At 36.4% G+C, this 18,126-nt stretch overlaps 1 protein-coding gene across 3 annotated transcripts in view; it reads right to left on the bottom strand.

The window, feature by feature from the left end:
• Positions 1-14,995, bottom strand: part of EYA1 (EYA transcriptional coactivator and phosphatase 1) — a 163,242-nt gene extending 148,247 nt beyond the window's left edge. For all 3 annotated transcript variants that reach the window (XM_062189549.1, XM_062189550.1, XM_062189551.1), the window contains exons 1-2: positions 14,952-14,995; positions 13,260-13,378 (exon numbers count right to left, since the gene is read on the bottom strand). In XM_062189549.1, the coding sequence (XP_062045533.1) occupies positions 13,260-13,374 (115 nt within the window). In that variant the 5' untranslated portion in view covers positions 13,375-13,378; positions 14,952-14,995. The remainder of the gene's footprint in view (positions 1-13,259; positions 13,379-14,951) is intronic.
• Positions 14,996-18,126: the final 3,131 nt, after the last annotated feature.

The raw sequence follows: 18,126 nt of genomic DNA, 5'->3' as shown, positions 1-18,126 counted from the left end.
CCACACTGCACAATGCAATTAAAAACATATGATGCTGTAATACTCTCAAACTGCTACTCAGTCAACTCATGTGCAAGTTATTGCAAGGTGTCTTTTTTAGGATACATGCCAATGATGTTATTTTGAACAAAGTACCATTTGGAGATGGTCCATTGTTAGCAGAACATAGTTTGAATCACTATAATTTTTGTATGTGTAGAGAGAACCCTACCTTACTGAGTAAAAGAAAGCTTATAAATTCTATAGATTTAGTAACAATTCATCAGGTATGACCATTCAAAGGCAAATACTGGACACTGCTACAAATAAACTTAAAGAGCCCTTTGTAAAGCAACACCTCACATAATTATGCTGTAGAGATCACAAAAGAAAATCCACTTAATGCTACAGTATGGTTTTGATACAATGACAACATCATTCACAGATTTACCAAGTCTTTTTCTGGAACCATAAAGCACAAAGTGGAAATGAATGTTTTTAAAAACTGTGTCAAATGATTCCAAAAGTGGTATCAAGGGACACCAAAGGCATATATGGAGAAAATGAATAAAATTATTATGTAACATGTAAAAAGCAGAAAATAGTGATATTTCTTTTTCTTTAAGATTATATTTATTTATTTGAGAGGCAGAGTTACAGAGAGAGGGAGAGAAAGAGATTGAGAGACAGAGAGAGAGGTCTTCCATCCACTAGTTCACTCCCCAAATGGCTGCAATAGCCGGATCTGAGCCGATCTGAAGCCAGGAGCCAGAAGCTTCCTCTGCATTTCCCACACAGGTGCAGGGGCCCAAGTACTTTGGCCATCTTCTACTGCTTTCCCAAAGGCACAGAAAACTGGATTAGAAGAGCTGGGATATGAACCGGCATCTAAATGGGATGCCAGTGCTGTAAGTGGAGGCTTAGTTTACTAAGCAACAGCACTGGCCCTGAGAATAGCGGTATCTCTACATGTATGTTTTATATGGCATCATACTTTAAAAACATATGACTGAATCCATTATTTTAAACATCCATTTAACCACTTCTTCATCTGGAGGTGTATATCTATGAACTACATATTTTTTTCTTTAGCTAATTCTCATTTAGAAAATGAGGCGTTCCTTTCTGTTTATATTGGCTCTGGCATAGGACTATCTTTCCAAAGATTAAAGTTAAACTCATCTTCTTTATATTACAAGGGAGTAGAAAGAATATCAGCTCTTCAAAATAGCACACCTTGTACAACATTATGAGAACCAAATTAACACTATAGACTAAACTTGAATTTCAGGGTTTACATGACCAATAAGCGATGATGTCAATTTCAAAGCCTGTTATTCACAGAAGTCCAGCATATTAGAGTAGCACTGTGCCTTGACTTACAGAGGTTGAGACTAGTAGACTTTTTAATAGAAATAATAGATGATAAATTGTGACTGCTCCTTTGAAATGCCTTTTGCAACTCCATTTTCCTTTTCTTCTTGTTCTTGCCCTAGGAGCTGAGGTTCCTTGGTGGGGCAAATCACAGGAGCTTCCATACTGTTGTTCATGTCTCTTCCAATCCAATCCTTCCTTGAAATTGCTGACAGATTAATACCTTTCACCTTATCAGTGCCTTGCTCAAAATATTCGCTGGCTCTCTACAGGCTCCAGGATGGAGCCCAAATTCCTCAGCCTGGCATTCAAGCTCCTCTACCTTTTGCTCCAGCTGATACTTCCAACTTTATCTACTATCAATTCCTTCTTTGACAAAACTGGTCTCTTCAGAGTTTCCCAAACTATCCTCCCTTTGTTCATATCCTTCCCTCATTTAGAATGCATTCCATCTCTTCTCACCCTATTCAAATTCTACCCATTTCCCAATACACAGCTCAGATTCCACCTCCTCCTTGAAGCCTGGCCAGACCTCAGTAAGCTGAAGAGCTCTTTCTTCTGAACTCTGAGAGCACTTCTGTTTGGACCAGTTGGTTCCAACCTTCTTCAGAATGAAGCCCTCTTTCTAACACCAAAGTATGTAGGAACCCAAAAGATAGCCTATTTTTAATCTGATTGAAAAAGTGCATCACAAAACACCTACTGTGAAGATGTAGATTAAAAAAAAAAATCTGTATTTGACTAAATGCATCAGAACGCCTATGTATGAAAAGGAGTTAGCTATAAACGTGGCTTGTTTGGTGTTTTGCACAAAAGAATCTGCTGATCTCTGGTCCTTATTCTCCAAGTCCTGGAGAACTCCAAGCCACACACTGTAAATTCCATCTTTTATAATTTATTTGGCATATTATTACCATTTATTACATTGCCAAATGTTCAAAAAGTCTTATCTCCCCCCAAAAGATGATGAGTTTCTGAAAGCAGGGATAGTGTTTCACTCTTATTTGCATTCCTTCAAGGATCTGAAGAGCTCTTACTACACAGGACAATCTACAATGTCTGTTTCCTTCTCTTCCCCACTCCCCAAAATTGTATTATACAACTATCATTCATACACAAATGTTAGAAGAATTCTACAAGGAATACACATAAACCTACCACTTAATTCTACCATAAATATTTTATGTATTGACATTTTTCTATCTACCCCTCAACAAAAATCTTAATTTCATGTGTTTCAAAATAAGTTATAGACATAATAATTGCCCCTAAACACATTAGCATTCATTTCATTAACTAGATTTCACGCAGGTTAACTATGCCTTATCTGAAATACTTAGAGACAGAAGTATTTAAAATTGTGGAGTTTTTTGAGTTTTGGTATATCTTCTATACAAACTTTACTGGCTGAGCAACCCTAATCAGAATGTTCAAAATATGACATGCTCCAAAATGTAAAAAAAAATAGCATTATGTTTGGAGCATTTGGATAAATACAAACACATACAACCTGTATTTGTTTCTGGCTCTACTTAAGTAAAATTTATACATAATGAAATGCACGAATCTTAAGTGTGCCCTTCAATGGCTTTTAACATACATACAATTAGAAACCAAAGTGGAATAAAAATATTTTTAACTTATTATAAAAATGGAAGCATGGCACAAAAGTATGAAAATATCGCCCTGATTTTAAGAATTCGGGTAATTTATGACATAGTAATATTTAAGTATACCTTTAGAATGGATAAAAATAATTTTAAAATTAATTCACACTTACTGAGTGCTTACTATAGGCCAGACACAAATCCCCTCAAAAGCAATGACTCATTTACTCCTCAGGGCAAATTTATGATATTTATTGTAATTGTGTCACTTCAAAGATAAGAAAACTATAGCATGAAAATGTTAAAGAACCAGCCCATGGTCACTTAGCCAGGTTCAAATTTCCTTAATTCCCCTATCTTTCATAAAGATGCTAAAAAATCAAACATTTTCTGATAAGGGCTATCATCCTTAATCATTCCTCTGATACAGATCTGGACAATCAGTGAACAGCACAGCAATAGGAAAGTCTGAGAATGCCAGGCACTGAATAAACGTGTATCAGTGTATGTTGCAAATTAGCAGATGGTAAAATAAGCTAGCATATGAAGATTGGAAGCAGATGAGCTGGCCTAGACTCAGACCCTCAATCGTATCAATACGGAAAAAAGGTTTCAGTGCCTAAAATGTAATCTATCTAGCCAATGATGGGTTCCATTTTCCCATCCTTCACCAACTCACGGGAGCACTCCAACACAAACTCTACTCACACTGAGTCTTCATTGAACAAGTACTTAGTACCTCAAGCACTCTGAGTACCTGGCAAGACTGTTTGTTGATGCCAAGGATCTCAAGGGAGGAGAAAATGTCCTTTCCTCACATGGAACACTGCAGTAGCTGGTTCCAAAGGATAGATTTTATCTTAAAAATACAACATTTATTACTACTTAAAAATAGTAACTATTTTTTGAGCATGCAATAGATGTGAGTTACTATCTTAGTATTTTCGGTAGACTAACTGTCATAACACCATTAACAAAGGGCCAATCCCATTTCACAATGAAGGATACAAAGGCTCAAAAGTAATAGATAGCAACAATCAATGGTATTAAGGGCTTCCTAGGAGTCAAGCTGTGTTAAGTGCCTTATCAATATATTTAACTGCCCTAGCAACAGTATAGGCAGGAACCATTACTCAGGTTACAGACCAGGAAGAAAGGCAGAGAACAGGTAAATAATTACTCAGCTTCATACCAGTAAGTGGCAAAGCCCAACCTGCAATTGGGGCAGCCCAGTTTCAGGGCCATTTCCAAGCTCTCACTGTTCTACAGCCTCTCAGAACCCACATTAGTCACATGGTGAGCAAAGAAATGGCTTGAGGGTTTTATCCAGGTAAGCCTAACTACAAAATTCATGCCTTCATCATCATGCAGTGCTGCTTTCCTATCTATTTAACAGTGTTCATTTTCTACTTAACCCTCCTTAAGGCAAGTATCTGATTTATACTGAAGATATAAATAATACCATTTAAATTAAGTACATATCCTCACTAGTTCTCACTTGTAGTCTTTCCTCATTGCCCACAACCCCTAGAATATGACTTCAAAACACTGCTCGATTGTATATCTTAAAAGACAAACCCCAATGGATCACTCCACTGTTTATATGCCTGCAGGTCCCTCAACTGCTCATAAGTGACTCCAAACTCCCACGTCTCAAACCTAGGGCTCTTCATCATGTGATTTTCCTGAATGTACTAGCTCCTCACCTTACATACACACACACACACAAGTGCACATGTGTGCACATACTCCTGTGATTAGGGATGTCTTTGCCACAAAAGGAAAAGCCAGGCTCTACCACCTAGTATTTTCCTAGCTTTCTTTCAAGACTCATTTAACCATGCCCAGTTTGTGAAACCACCCATCCTCAGTCACCTGGATTGTGCTTAGGGGTCCCTCATCCTTTGCAGATTGTAGCCTTTATCATATAGTATGGTGGCCACCTGATCCTGAGGCAGCAAATCACAGACTGTGAACTTTTTGACTTCTTGATAAATTTCCAGACACACTAAGTATCCCATTGAATGCAATAATAATATAATGGTGGATATATAGTATAGATACACAATTATTAAACTGTTCTTTTTATAATTATATATGTATTCTTATTCCTTCAATTTTTATCCATCTTTAAAACATTTATTTCCAGGGCCGGCGCTGTGGCAAAGCAGGTTAAAGCCCTGGCCTGAAGCACCAGCATCCCATATGGGAGCCAGTTCTAGTCCCGGCTGCTCCACTTCCAATCCAGCTCTCTGCTATGGCCTGGGAAAGCAATAGAAGATGGCCCAAGTCTTTGGGCCCCTGCACCTACATGGGAGACCTAGAAGAAGCTTCTGGCTCCTGGCTTCTGATCGGTTCAGCTACAGCTGTTGTGGCCATCTGGGGAGTGAACCAGCGGATGGAAGATCTTTCTCCCTGTCTCTACCTCTCTCTGTAACTCTGCCTTGCAAATAAATAAAAATAAATATTTAAAAATAAATAAATAAAATGTTTACTTCCAATTATCAGTCCTTTAACATCACGCCAAGATAGTAAACCTAAGTATACTAATGGCCTTTTCTTTATATCATTTAGTTCTTTCCTAGACTATATGCAAATAGCTTCATCACTGCTAAAATACTAAATCCAACAGGTAAAGTTTCCACTTAGGAAACAGTTAAGTAATATCAGTTGAATGCAAGTCAGTTGCAAACTGAAATTCAACAATGATGTTGACTGGATGTTCTCCAGAGACATGGCCTATAGCTACAAAATGAATAAATTTATGAAATGATCAATTTCAAAAATCTGAAAAATGAGCTTTAAATATTTAATCTGCTAATGCACTACAGATAAAATCAATGGATTTTTTTGCTCATAATCACTCACTTTCTTATTTTCTAATTAATATAGGGCATCCACTCAATGAATACTTACTGACTTTATCGTCAAACCTTCTGCTAGACATTGAAGATGCAATAGTCATCAAGCGTGTCCTACCTTAAAGGCACTTTGAGTATAAACAGTACTGAGTAGCTTTTATTAAGGTCATACCTTAGAAAAGATACCATAAAGATTCTTAAGGATGGTAAAATATTTCAGCACAGGAACCAAGATTTTTGGCTAGTAATTTCAGCACTAGTACCTGTGAAGTCATGTTTTGGAACTTAAAAAAATGTGAGCTTTGAAACTGGACTGATGGGCCTCTGAAATTCTTCTGCAACCCAGCTACTATGTTGTGTAAGCATGAACTCATCATTCAAATTCTTTAAACTAAGATGCACAAAAGCTAGCATAAAGATTCTTTTGAGGGTAAAACAAAGTTTGCAAGGGCATCTTGATGTGCTAAATAAACAGAAAGAACATAGTCAATTTAGTTCATAGTCTTTATTTGCTAAAACAATTCCTTCTACTCAAATTCCCCTTATTAGTAATAGATGTCATGAAAAAAAGACTAGTCATTTTAGATTTTGATTCATTTTACAGAATAAAAAATGTTTTCAACTGGGATTATGAGGAGTGCATAAACAAACCTCTTTGGAATGTATTTGGTCACATTCATCTACCTTTTTTTCATGAAATAAGATACTAGAGACATGAAGTAAACTGAAAAATTTGCAAAACCAGTAAATTTCTATGAATATAATTATAATAAGTCTTCACTTATAAACAATTTTGGGTCCTAAAACTTAACATAAAATCCTGATAAGCTTTTCAAAATGTATTCTCTTTCTTAGTAAAGAACACAGTTATGTGGTAGATAACTTCTTCCTTTATTCGAAGTAAAAATGGAAAACATTTTAATATGAATACATATTTTTCCATTATGTTATATGCTAGGAGCCAAAGAGAAGACATTGAATTCCTTTTGGCCCTTACTCCTAGTAGGCAAAGAACACACACAGACACACCTCACTTTATCAACTGCTCACCCCAAGACATCCATGAGCATCATAAAAAATCAGGAATTCATTATAGCAGGAAATCTACAACCAAGGCAATATGAATTAGCGTAAATACTAGCACTCACAAAAGGTCCACATGTCTCCCTGGGGGGAACACAAGGTTCTCCCAGAAGACAGGAAATTCTGGAGAGATGTATTTCTGCTCATACCAATGTTCTGCCCCAGCTGGGGAAGAAATGTCATGGAGCTGTGACTCCCTAAGCTGTCAGCAGCTGGAAGTAAATGAAAGATGTCTACATGCAGTTATTAGTTTATCCAGAAGCCTACCTCTCTAGAAACCCTGAACCTCCCTGCAGACAATGAGCACTGAGAATCCTATTCTAAGAAAGATCCAGTTAGCCACAGATGACAAGCCAGTGCGCATCTGCTACTGCATGAGGGTTCCACACACCACCTTTTTATTCCTGATTCTACTTCCTTATACTCTCTGCCACTTTCTCTTCTCCTGCCACACTGAGCTCCTTGCTGTTTCTAGAACATGCAAGGTATGTTCCCAACTCTTGGCTTTGGTAATTACTGCTCCTACTGAGCAGTTAACAAAAGCAAACAGTGTTGCTTGCTTGATAGGAAGTAGTTCTCAAAGTCAAGAGAAATGCCACCAGACTTATCAGCTACTTTAAAATATTCTCTCTGAGCAGTAGCAACATTGTAACTACTTTTTGAATTTCCCAGTAATACTGCTCCAATCCAAATGTGCGCAAAATAATGACCATTCTAATGAAAAACAGAGATGACTTCCATCTCCATTGGATCTCACAGAGGCTTAACACAAGCAGTCGGCTGATGGAATTATAATTAAGCCTAAATCTTGAACACTAGTTAGAGGCAATCTCCTAAAGTTAACCTCTTGATGCAATCTGCCGTGCCTGCATATCACAGGAAGAAATCTCACACACTCACAAGAACTTGACAACCAGAGAACTACCACAGGGAGTTGTCCTCAGAGCCTCTGCCACTGGCTCCTGCACAGATCCACCCTTTGCTAAGGAATGGAATCCTCCAATCTTCTAGGCAGTGATATGGCAGAGCAGGTACCAATGTTTAAAGTGAAGATATTCAACTGCATTTGCAGTTGGTGATAATCCCATATTCTCTCCATAGAATACAGTGATTTAAAAATACCAGCTCTAGACTTGGATTTAGCTTTACTCAAATACCAGGTCAGATACCAGTGGTACCAATCACAAGCCACGTGCTTTTAAATTTAGCATTTAACTTTCTAAGGCCTGGGAGTAGGAGTTGTGCATAAAGTATGAATTCAATGAGAGAACTGACTATTATTGACATAAGAAAATAGAGGTCAACCAAGTACTCTGTCAGTTCCCAGAAGGCAATGCTTTTTCTTTACACTGTCACAGCAAGCCTGCTCTAAGTCCTGCTATCAGCACCATTTCAGAGCTGAGGAAATGGAACCACACAGCAACTCACTTGTCAGAGCTCACAGTCAAAGAGTGGAGCTGGGGTTCAAACCCAGTTTCTGAGTCATTTTGATGGCCATCTCAAAAAGTTTCCTGAAGATTAAGGAAACAGAATGTTGAGCAAGATGACCAACAATAAGTTACTCACAAACACCAGCCATTGTTGTTATTATGATCAGCAACAGCATGTGAAAATTATCCCCAAACACACAACATATACAAATATTAAATCCTGACAAATTATCTTGTTCCTTTCTTTCCTGGCTTTTATTTGAGAACAATTTATAAGAAGCCTATTCTGTGGCTATGGACAAACTCTAAAACTGTCATTTAGAAACTTCTTTATTCACAATGTCCCTTAATGTTTCAGAAACAAAATCATGTGCAGAATGTAAACAATAATAAAATTAGATTACCATGTTTCTATTGACAACAGAATATTTAACCACAAATATATAAACATAGCCTATAAAATGCAGCCTCAAACCATAATTTTATATACATTTACTTCAGTTTATATATTTTCTGTAAATAAGATTTCTTAAAGATTCTCTAGTTGGATAGAACTCGATTTTACTAAATTAAAATTACAGTGAGAAAAAACAAATTCAGATAATTTGCTAGTGTTCTAAGTTTCGTAGAAATTACAGGACAGCTTAAAATAGATTCTGATAACATAAATTTGTACAATTAAATTAACCTATCATCTAAAAATATGCAACACAAAATTAAATAAATTTTAACTGCAGAAAATTTAGCCACCTAATTCAAGATCCTATCTGTTTTCTTCTTGGAAATCCAATATACCAATTCAAAATTACTATTTGAATTGCCATCAGAATTACTGAAACCTTACTTGAAGTGAAGATTCCAACTGCATCTGATTTGATGCCACTTAAAGGCAAATTTATCTGTTTCAAGACAAGGTGAAACTTACTCTTGAATTTGAATCTAAAGTTACGATAAAGAAACCTAGAGCTCGCCATTTTGCTTATGCACACCTCTCTTTTTGCCCTTCCCCATTCTTTACCCTGAGACAACCAAAAATAAACATTCTAACAAGCAATATATGAACTGACCAATCTTAGGTTCCCAAGGACTTAAGACAACCAGAGAAAACAAAGATGGAACGAATCCCCGCTTTGCAAACAAGACCTTAATTAGGTATGTAAATAAAAATCCTTTTACTGCTACAGCCCTGGCTCCTTCCAAAAGAACATTTCCTGAGGACTTTTCACACTGAACACAGCCATCTACACAAAGCTTGTATGACAGAGGCCTGAACATGTGCCCTTCATGAGAAACCCACTTGATTTGATGTTTTAATATTCATTTAATAGAAGCATTGCTACTGAAAAGAATATTTCCTAAGAATCACGCTTCAAGGGTTACAGAAGTTATCTAAGAAATATCTGAAAAGAAATTTCTATTCCATCCTGTCCTGGAAGACTAATTGTCAAAAAATCACTGGAGAAAGCAGTTAAAAGAAAGACCCCAACTGTCGTTTTCATAACCAGCTATTAGTCTTCTCTGGCTCAAGCTTTAATTGTTCCATAGTAACTAAAGTATTCCTTAATTCATTTTCAAATCTATCACTTCTAGCAGTGCTTTTCTCCACGTAAGTCAAACATTCATTTAGGCTGCCATTTTATGCTTTTGTCCATTCATTTTTCAAAGACATAAACTGAATTATACCAATAACTACAACAATAATGATGCACAGACAAGCTAGAATAGAATATAAAAATATGAACAGTTGAAAATTTTGAAATATGAAACTTTCAAGCAACAATAACAACTGAAGGACATTTCATGTAGGAAATAAAAAGTACAGTATTGGAAGCTGAAGCTCAGTCTTTCTGGCTTTACCCCTTAGATGAACCATGAAAACAGGCACTAGTCTGAGAATACAGTCTACGAACACTGGGTCTTATGATAATTTGGCAGCAGAGTTAAGAAGAAACTTAATATTCTCTGCCTCTCCATTCCATTCCCTTCTTGTTTGTTCTTCAGATGAAGTTATAGCTTTTGATGCTGGAGATTTTCTTGTTTTCATAGCTTCATTATAGGGACAAGTGGTGGCAAGAAATAAACATGGCTCTGAGTGAGAAGGCACCTCTACAAATGCAGACAAAGCCAACAACTGACTGTACTAAATGGAAACTTTTAATTAATTTCAGTTGGGCTGGAGCTAGTTTCAATAGGGCAGCAGAAAAGCCACTTAAATAAACTCAGACAAATCAGAGCCTATATGGCTGGAAATCTGTGTTGTAGTGTTAGGGGAAGTGATTGACATTCTAAAGACTTGGGATGCAATGAATTTTCTTGTCTTTCCTTCCTTTAAACACTACTGGTTTCAAACTAAACAAGATTTCAAAGAAGAAATAGGCAAATCTATAATTATACTATCCCAAGGAAGTTTGCAGGACATTAAATGAATTCATTAACTTTGACTTTAACTCCTATAGTGGGGACCGAGAGGAATGAAACAAGTAGGCTATAGAGTACATAAGGAGCATGATAAATTGATTCACAAACTTAATAACAACCTAGAATTCTGATATTGTTTGGATCTAAGTAGGCATGTAATATGAATCATGAAGAAAGTTTTGAGTTCATATTTTCAAACTCTATACCAAAATCAAATTGAATAACCCAGTACAGTGACAAAAATTTCTTTTATTCTTCAGATCATTTATACTGCTAGCTTCTGACTTCACTCACTACTTCCACCCTCTCCAAGTACATCAAGAAAAATGCCTGGAAAGAGAGTGAGATGAGTAAGTCACCTGGTCAGACCTGTCTGAAATCAGACCGAAATGTATTTACAAGACATAAAGTAAGTTTTCTTAGGAAAGGGCTATAGTCTAGCTATTTCCCATACTGAATGGCTCAGAGGAATACACAATTATCTAGGTTTTATTATTTCAAAATATTTTAGTTATGCAAAAATCTTACAAAATGCAGTATTTCTGAATACAAATGTATTATCAAACTATGAAATATAAATACTCTGAAATATATTATCATTCCACATACATTTATAAAACAAATCAGACAGCACTCAGACAAGGCCATCCAAGGGAGCAGGCCCCAAACACACATGCTGATTCAACTCTGGTTCTTGTTTTATAGGAGACAAATTAACAATGATATGTTGAGAAGTTAAAATCTTCTTACCCCTATTCAGTTACTTCTTATTTTAAAAGACAATTATCAGTAGTTCATAACTACTTTCTTAATATGTATTGGTATATACTATTAAGCAAAACCATGTCAGATACTTAGTCTTCCTATGTTTAAATTGTTTTCCATGGTTGTCTCATCTGGACTTTACAGTGATGGAAATGACTGTTAATGGCGAGCAACTATGGCCCCTGAGTGGCTGCCCTGCAAGCTGGCACTTCCATGGGGCCCACGGGCAGGGGCTGGCAGGAGCCTGAGTGACTATCCAACCCCGACTATACTCTGTAGCAGCCACTCTTTCACCTGAAGACAAATACCAAAAGGCAAAGAAAGGAACCTGCTTGCTTTTGCTTTCTTTGCTCCATAAAATCTACGTACATATTAGCATTGGCTTTCTATAAATAGTTCAAATTTGCCTTTGACTACCTATTGAAAAGGGGAGAAGTTTCAGATGAACAGACACCTATTCAGTGATTTTTTGCTAGATAAGCAGAGTCTCTACTATTGACAGTGACCATTTTCCATAAGCATTAGAAATGTATTGACTCTAAAAGAAAAATATACAGTAAGTACATGTAAAAACAATCATTGTTGGTATAAAAGTTAAGATCTCTCATATCAGAAATGATTTAATGTTTTACCTATTATAATAAATTTCAGAATATTAGAAGATTTAAAAGTCTTCCTGATGTATATTGGAACACTGCACCAAAAAGAAAATAATTTTGTAGTATTTACTTTTATTTTAAAATCTGTGTGACAAAAGATTACTGGGAGTGGGGCGGGAAATGATGGTCAAGCATTTGTTTACAGATGGAATTCTAACATGGACAATTCATTGAACTTCTAGTGAGACTTATGCTCAGAGTTCAACAGCCTGAGGCTTAGTAAGGCAAAAACAAGCAAAAATGTCATCTGTGAAAAAGTAAATTTGCAATAGGCTAAAGTAGAAATAAACATAATGCAAAACACAGAATACCTCTCCTTATATTCAAGTTTTTAAAATATTCATAATATCTAAGTGTATATAACAGGTAGCAACACATACATATAATCTCGTATTTTAGACTTGGGTATACATGGATTTTTAAAGTAGGCATTTTTATTTATGTAACATCTAAATAAGCATTCATATGTATTAATTATAAAGAATAACTGACAGTATTGTTTAAAACACACTATTTGATCTTTAAGAAAGTAAATAAATTTCATGTATGTCTTCTAAATAAAGCTGCATATTTCGTACAATCTTTTTACTTATTTATATTTTAATGCCCAAGGCAACAAGACACTAGGCACACCAATTATTAACATAAAAAAATCCAATCCAATGTTTAAATTTAAACAAATTTGATTATATTTAGTAATAAAATGGAAAGTAAAATAAAGGAAATGGACGGAGTGTTCATTGCTAATACAGTGAAACCATGCAAATTGATATTGTGCCATAGATATGATCAACAAAAAGATAAAATGCATCCAATGCTTAAAAATGTAATTCATATGTATATACATACACATACACAAACATATACATGTAAAATAAAACCTGCCTGTGCAATATTACAAAAGCCTAGCAACGTGTAGCTCCTAACCAATAACGAATACTCGTTCATCAGTCAAAATTTCTAAAGGGGAAACAGAACAGTAGTTCAATGGCTGTAACAAGAGAAATCATAACCACCTAATAGCAAAGCACATAATGAAGAAGAAACAGGTGCACAGTAGACAGTGAGAAGGCAGACACTCACCTTCGGTGCCATTGGGAGTCATGGAATTACTATTTATATGAGAGTTATCGAGTTTGGGGGATTCACTACTACCACTCAGACGGCTATGCGGGCTGGTTAGATCCTGCATTTCCATAGACCTAAAGACAAGAAGCCTTCCGTTTGACAGATGTACCAAATTCATAACACCACTATTTAATGTGCTAACGACTTGACACCTTCTTCCAAACACATTCGCCCAAAAGTCCCATTGTATCTATTTTCTTAGACTCAAAATAGCTCATCCTGCATTGTGACTGCAGTCCTCCTTTATGACATGTGGTCTATTAAAAGATGGCACTTGCCCTACCTATGCAGCCAAACATTCAGAGGGAATTCTTAAAATCTCTTTTTGCTGTCTTACAAGTCATAGGTCTAATGTGAGATGATGACATTTATTTTAATTTTTAGGGAAGAAATGCAGTTATGGTTTTTTTTTAATATTAAAAAAACCCAAAGACATTATTTTTCTAAAAGAAAATATGTAAAACGGTATAATAGAAATAAATCGCTTGTCTATAGAATCTGTTTCATCTAATAAATTAGCACTAGGTACTCCCTTATAATTTACCACCCAATTGTAATTTAATGGGTCTCCAAACCAAATAAAGCACTTGAAACCTACAGTCTAGTGACAGGGAATGAGACAGTCCTGATGCATGTGTTTACTCTGGCAAACTACTTAATTGTTCCTCTGTTCCCCTTGAAACAAATGCAGCATTAAAACATTATGATGTCGGCTCACTTGTTTGCTTTGTGGATTACATACAGCGTGCCCAATTGAAAAGGGATAAGGCCGACATACAGTGAGTCCCAGGGCCATTAGCAGTTGGAATACCTCAGCTGTCACTTAGGGAAGCTAGAACAAGTCTGCTCCAAGGCTGCAATTCAACATTTTTACCACATTAAAACAAAACAGAACAACAAAAGTGAAGTCCCCCCTGAAAGGTCTTGGACTGAGCAGTTACTTATTCTGTGGAAAAAACACAATAGCCACGACTCATTCACAATTTCAGAACTACTCATATTATATCTAAGGCTATTAATGAAGAGAGGAGAGGATTTATTTAAAGTCATTGAAAACACACCTAGATACTGTTCTGACAGCCAAATTGATGTGTTTTTCTTAAAAAAAAAAAAAAAAAGGAGGGTGAAAAAGAAAAAAAAAGGAAGAAAAAAGTGGCGGAGGGGAGGGTTAATGTTACATATATGAAGCTAATGCTATTTATTCCTCATCCTAACCTGACCAATAAGAGCTATAGTCATTTTAAAGCTATGGTAATTTTAATGTAGAGGTTGCTCTTAAGTGGACTGGATATCAGTTTTAAAACAGGTTAACATGAGCCACTTTATTTCTAAAGTTACTTTTTGCTTCCCCAAGACAAATCAGAAATTCAAACCAGAAATGGTTTAAAATCCACTTTTTCTCTCCTAATGCTCATTACACACAGTTTGCCCAACATCAGAAACTACTACCCTTAACCATTTCCAAACAAGGCTCCTACTCCCTACATACTTAACATTTTTTAACAAGCACACACACAAAAATGGTTAAGTAATTTCCAACGGAGGCTGTTGCTATTAATAGAAATAATTAAGAAATACTAGACAAAAATAGACCCGGGTCACAGAAAGGTAATCTCCAAAAATGTGAAATATCAACAATATCCTTACCTGCAACTTGAGGAAACAGCAACATCGGAACTGGTTTGAGATGTTTGCACCTGTGGTCAGGGGTAAAAAATTAGAAGCTGTTGTTAACTCTGCTTCAGGGTGAGCTCTTAATTACACAGAGCACATGGCTGAGATCCACAATGCTCTCTTTCAACCAAAAGAGAAAAAGGAGGATAGTGCAGCAGTGAAAGGCATATTGTCTTTAAGTTGAGGTCTCAACTGTTGTTTCCTCCTGCAGGTCTATCCTCCTCCTCCCCTTGTTGGGGAGGGGGGAGAAGGCAGCCAAATGACGGGATAGTGATTCATCACTGGCCTATGACAGCTGCAAACGGGATTACCCCTCCCCCAACCAACATGCAAAGCAGCCTTGCCGGGCAGCTTGGAAAAGGTGCTTGGGAAAAAAAAAAATAGCTATTAACAAAATGAGTGTGTTTAACGGCGGTGCTTTCAGCAATAATCCGCCAGCATCCTCGGGAAGATCTTTCATCCTCTGCTATCACCAGCTGAAACCTAGCTCCCGCCCACCCCTTTGACTCCTGACAGTTTCTTCTCCTTATCGGGATGATTTTCTCCTACATTTACTCCTTGCCATTGAACATTCACTCACACAGCTTCTGGGCAACTTTCAGGCAGAGCCAGACGAAAGCCACGCGGCAACGCCAAGTGTTCAGACCCAAAGTCACACAACTGGGCAAGGTGCGCGTTCACCCAGCGCGAGTGCTGATTGAGCTCTGCCCGCTAGAACAGGAAACGGAGCTAGCTTGTTGGTAGATTGTTCATTGTTTTAAAGGAGGAAAGAGAATGGATCAGTGAATCACCAGTACAACGTCCCGGTTAGCCAGCACGTTAGTCTCTCGTTTCTCAATGGGGCTGCATTTGGAGACTCCACTGAGCAACTTCACTAACTAACCTGCAGGCTTCGCTAAGTCACTGCCCATCCAGAGGCAGCCTAACTAGGAGCCAGCAGGTGATAGGCTCAGGTGAGCTAAGTGGCTGGCTTGCAAGCCCAGGCTAACGCCTTGCAGGCAGGCAAGAGTGTTCTGCATGATGTTCAAAATGGCCCAGAAATCCAAATGTTTGATGTGCATTTTCATCCAACCTGAACTGACATCGATTAAGACTTGCAGAACAAAGATGAGCATTGAAGCATCCCAAATAGCATTAAAGTTATCCAACCCAACATCTTCTGTTGAGTTCTGTTATTTTTTAATTATGATTTCTGAAATTAAGAAAGCGTCACCAAAGTCTCAAAAATGTGTCGGTCTAGTGTTAGGTGAAATTTCTAGTATCTGTTTCTATAATACGTGCAAGACAAAGACAATTTTTAAAAGGTGTCTGAGTAGTAAATGAAAATTCATGCTAATATATGCAGATATATCATTTTGTGAGAACAGGTTTCTGCAGTTTTTGGTAAAATTAATGTTCTCACACAACATTAACTGGTTTCCTTTTAAAAACTTCAGCACTATACCTTAAGGATAAATTCTCATTTTTCCTCCCCCCCTCCTTATACACCTGGAATAAATTATAGGTGAGAACTAGCTTAGTTTTAAGAACTCTCTTGGCTTAATTATGTGAAAGAATACTTACAGCATACTTTCTGTGATATGGTAAAATACATTTCCATTTTAACCTTAGCTAGAAAGCAAAATCTTGGAAATGGAATTTTAGTGTCACTGTATACTTTGAAGGTTTGGTTATCTTCATATTTGAGGCTTAATTCTATCATACTTAAATTTAAATGTCAAACTGTTGTTAATTTTTCTAACACTTTTCCTCGTTAAAAAAACACATTCCCACAACACCATATTTCTTTTATGCTGGCTTAACGCGGTCTCTACTGTACTTTCATCCACTACAGTTTTTGGAAGTCCGTACCCATGATCTTCATTTCATTAAGTATACTTCAGATATATTCTTTTGTGTCTCAAGGATTATTTAAACCATGTGTTGTGTGTTACTGTATTTAAAAATGACTCTTTAATCAAAATAACTTTAAAACAACTAATCCTCACTTAGGCTGGTCAGCTGAATCCACATCGTGGTCCAGGAAAAATAAATCTACTCTCAAGAATGCGAATGCAGACAACAATTAGACACAGATGTGGGCAAAATTAGTTACAGTTTACAAAATGCTACACTTCACATGCTTTTAGTTTTTTATGTGTAGTACAAGGTTACAGTGCAGTAAGGAAACACACTCACAAACCCTTATCTAAAAAGAACACCTACTTCTGCCTGGTGTTCATTTGCTCTCATATTTGACAATATCTCTAGAAGTTTCTGTGTTTTAAAACACTAAAACCAAGAAGTGCTTGAAAAATAATTAATCAGGGATATTCTCATGCAAAAAAAAGCAACAAGTATATCATGATTTCCAAAAAAGTGCTTTAAGATATTCGGTAGACACATATTTTCTGACTAACTTCCATAAACTCACTATGTTTCCTGTCTTCTCCTAACCTGGTAGTTTGAATTCAAATACTTCTGTGAGTGCAAAAATATTTCCCATAATGCTATAAATAGCCCTCTTATATTACAATGAAGTCATTTCACTTTAATGCTTTTTAGTACTCCATATAGAACACCCAAAGTTGCAAATACAAAAAGAAAACAGATAACAGAACTTCTTAGAATTTAAATTCAAGAATCCTCAACAAGTAACTTTGACTTCTGATTAGTTAATGAGGTCTTTTAAGTTTGCCTTTTTTCTAATTAAATTTCTAATTCTTCACAGATGTAACTTTTGCTGATGTTCAATTTGTCTCTCTCATTTTGTTAAACCTCACATAGTACTTCGCCAATCCATTGAATAGCCACATTAAATCTGTTAATACCATGCTCTTCAACCCCAGAAATTATTTCCAGAAGGCAAACTTGCTTTGAGAGATCATCAAACAAGACTTAAGGTACACATTTTATCACATTTTCCCTACCACAGAGCTCAGGATGCAGAGCAAAATTCATGACTTTTGCACTGTTTATTATACTTTGCTAAATTACAAATCAAAAGCATCTGACAGAAGATCATGTATGAAGCCAAAAAGTTAATAATGTTCTGTGAAAAGTAAACTGTAAATGGAAAGGGATTCTAAGCCCCAGCAGCACAGAGCAAATAAAATGTAGGCACTTGTCTAAATTATGGGTTTTCCATAGGCTTTTTTTTTTTTTGCTT

The sequence above is a fragment of the Lepus europaeus genome, chromosome 4, assembly GCF_033115175.1.
Source record: "Lepus europaeus isolate LE1 chromosome 4, mLepTim1.pri, whole genome shotgun sequence".
Taxonomy (NCBI): domain Eukaryota; kingdom Metazoa; phylum Chordata; class Mammalia; order Lagomorpha; family Leporidae; genus Lepus; species Lepus europaeus.
Note: the sequence above shows the minus strand (reverse complement) of the source record. Positions and strands in the feature narration are given on the sequence as shown.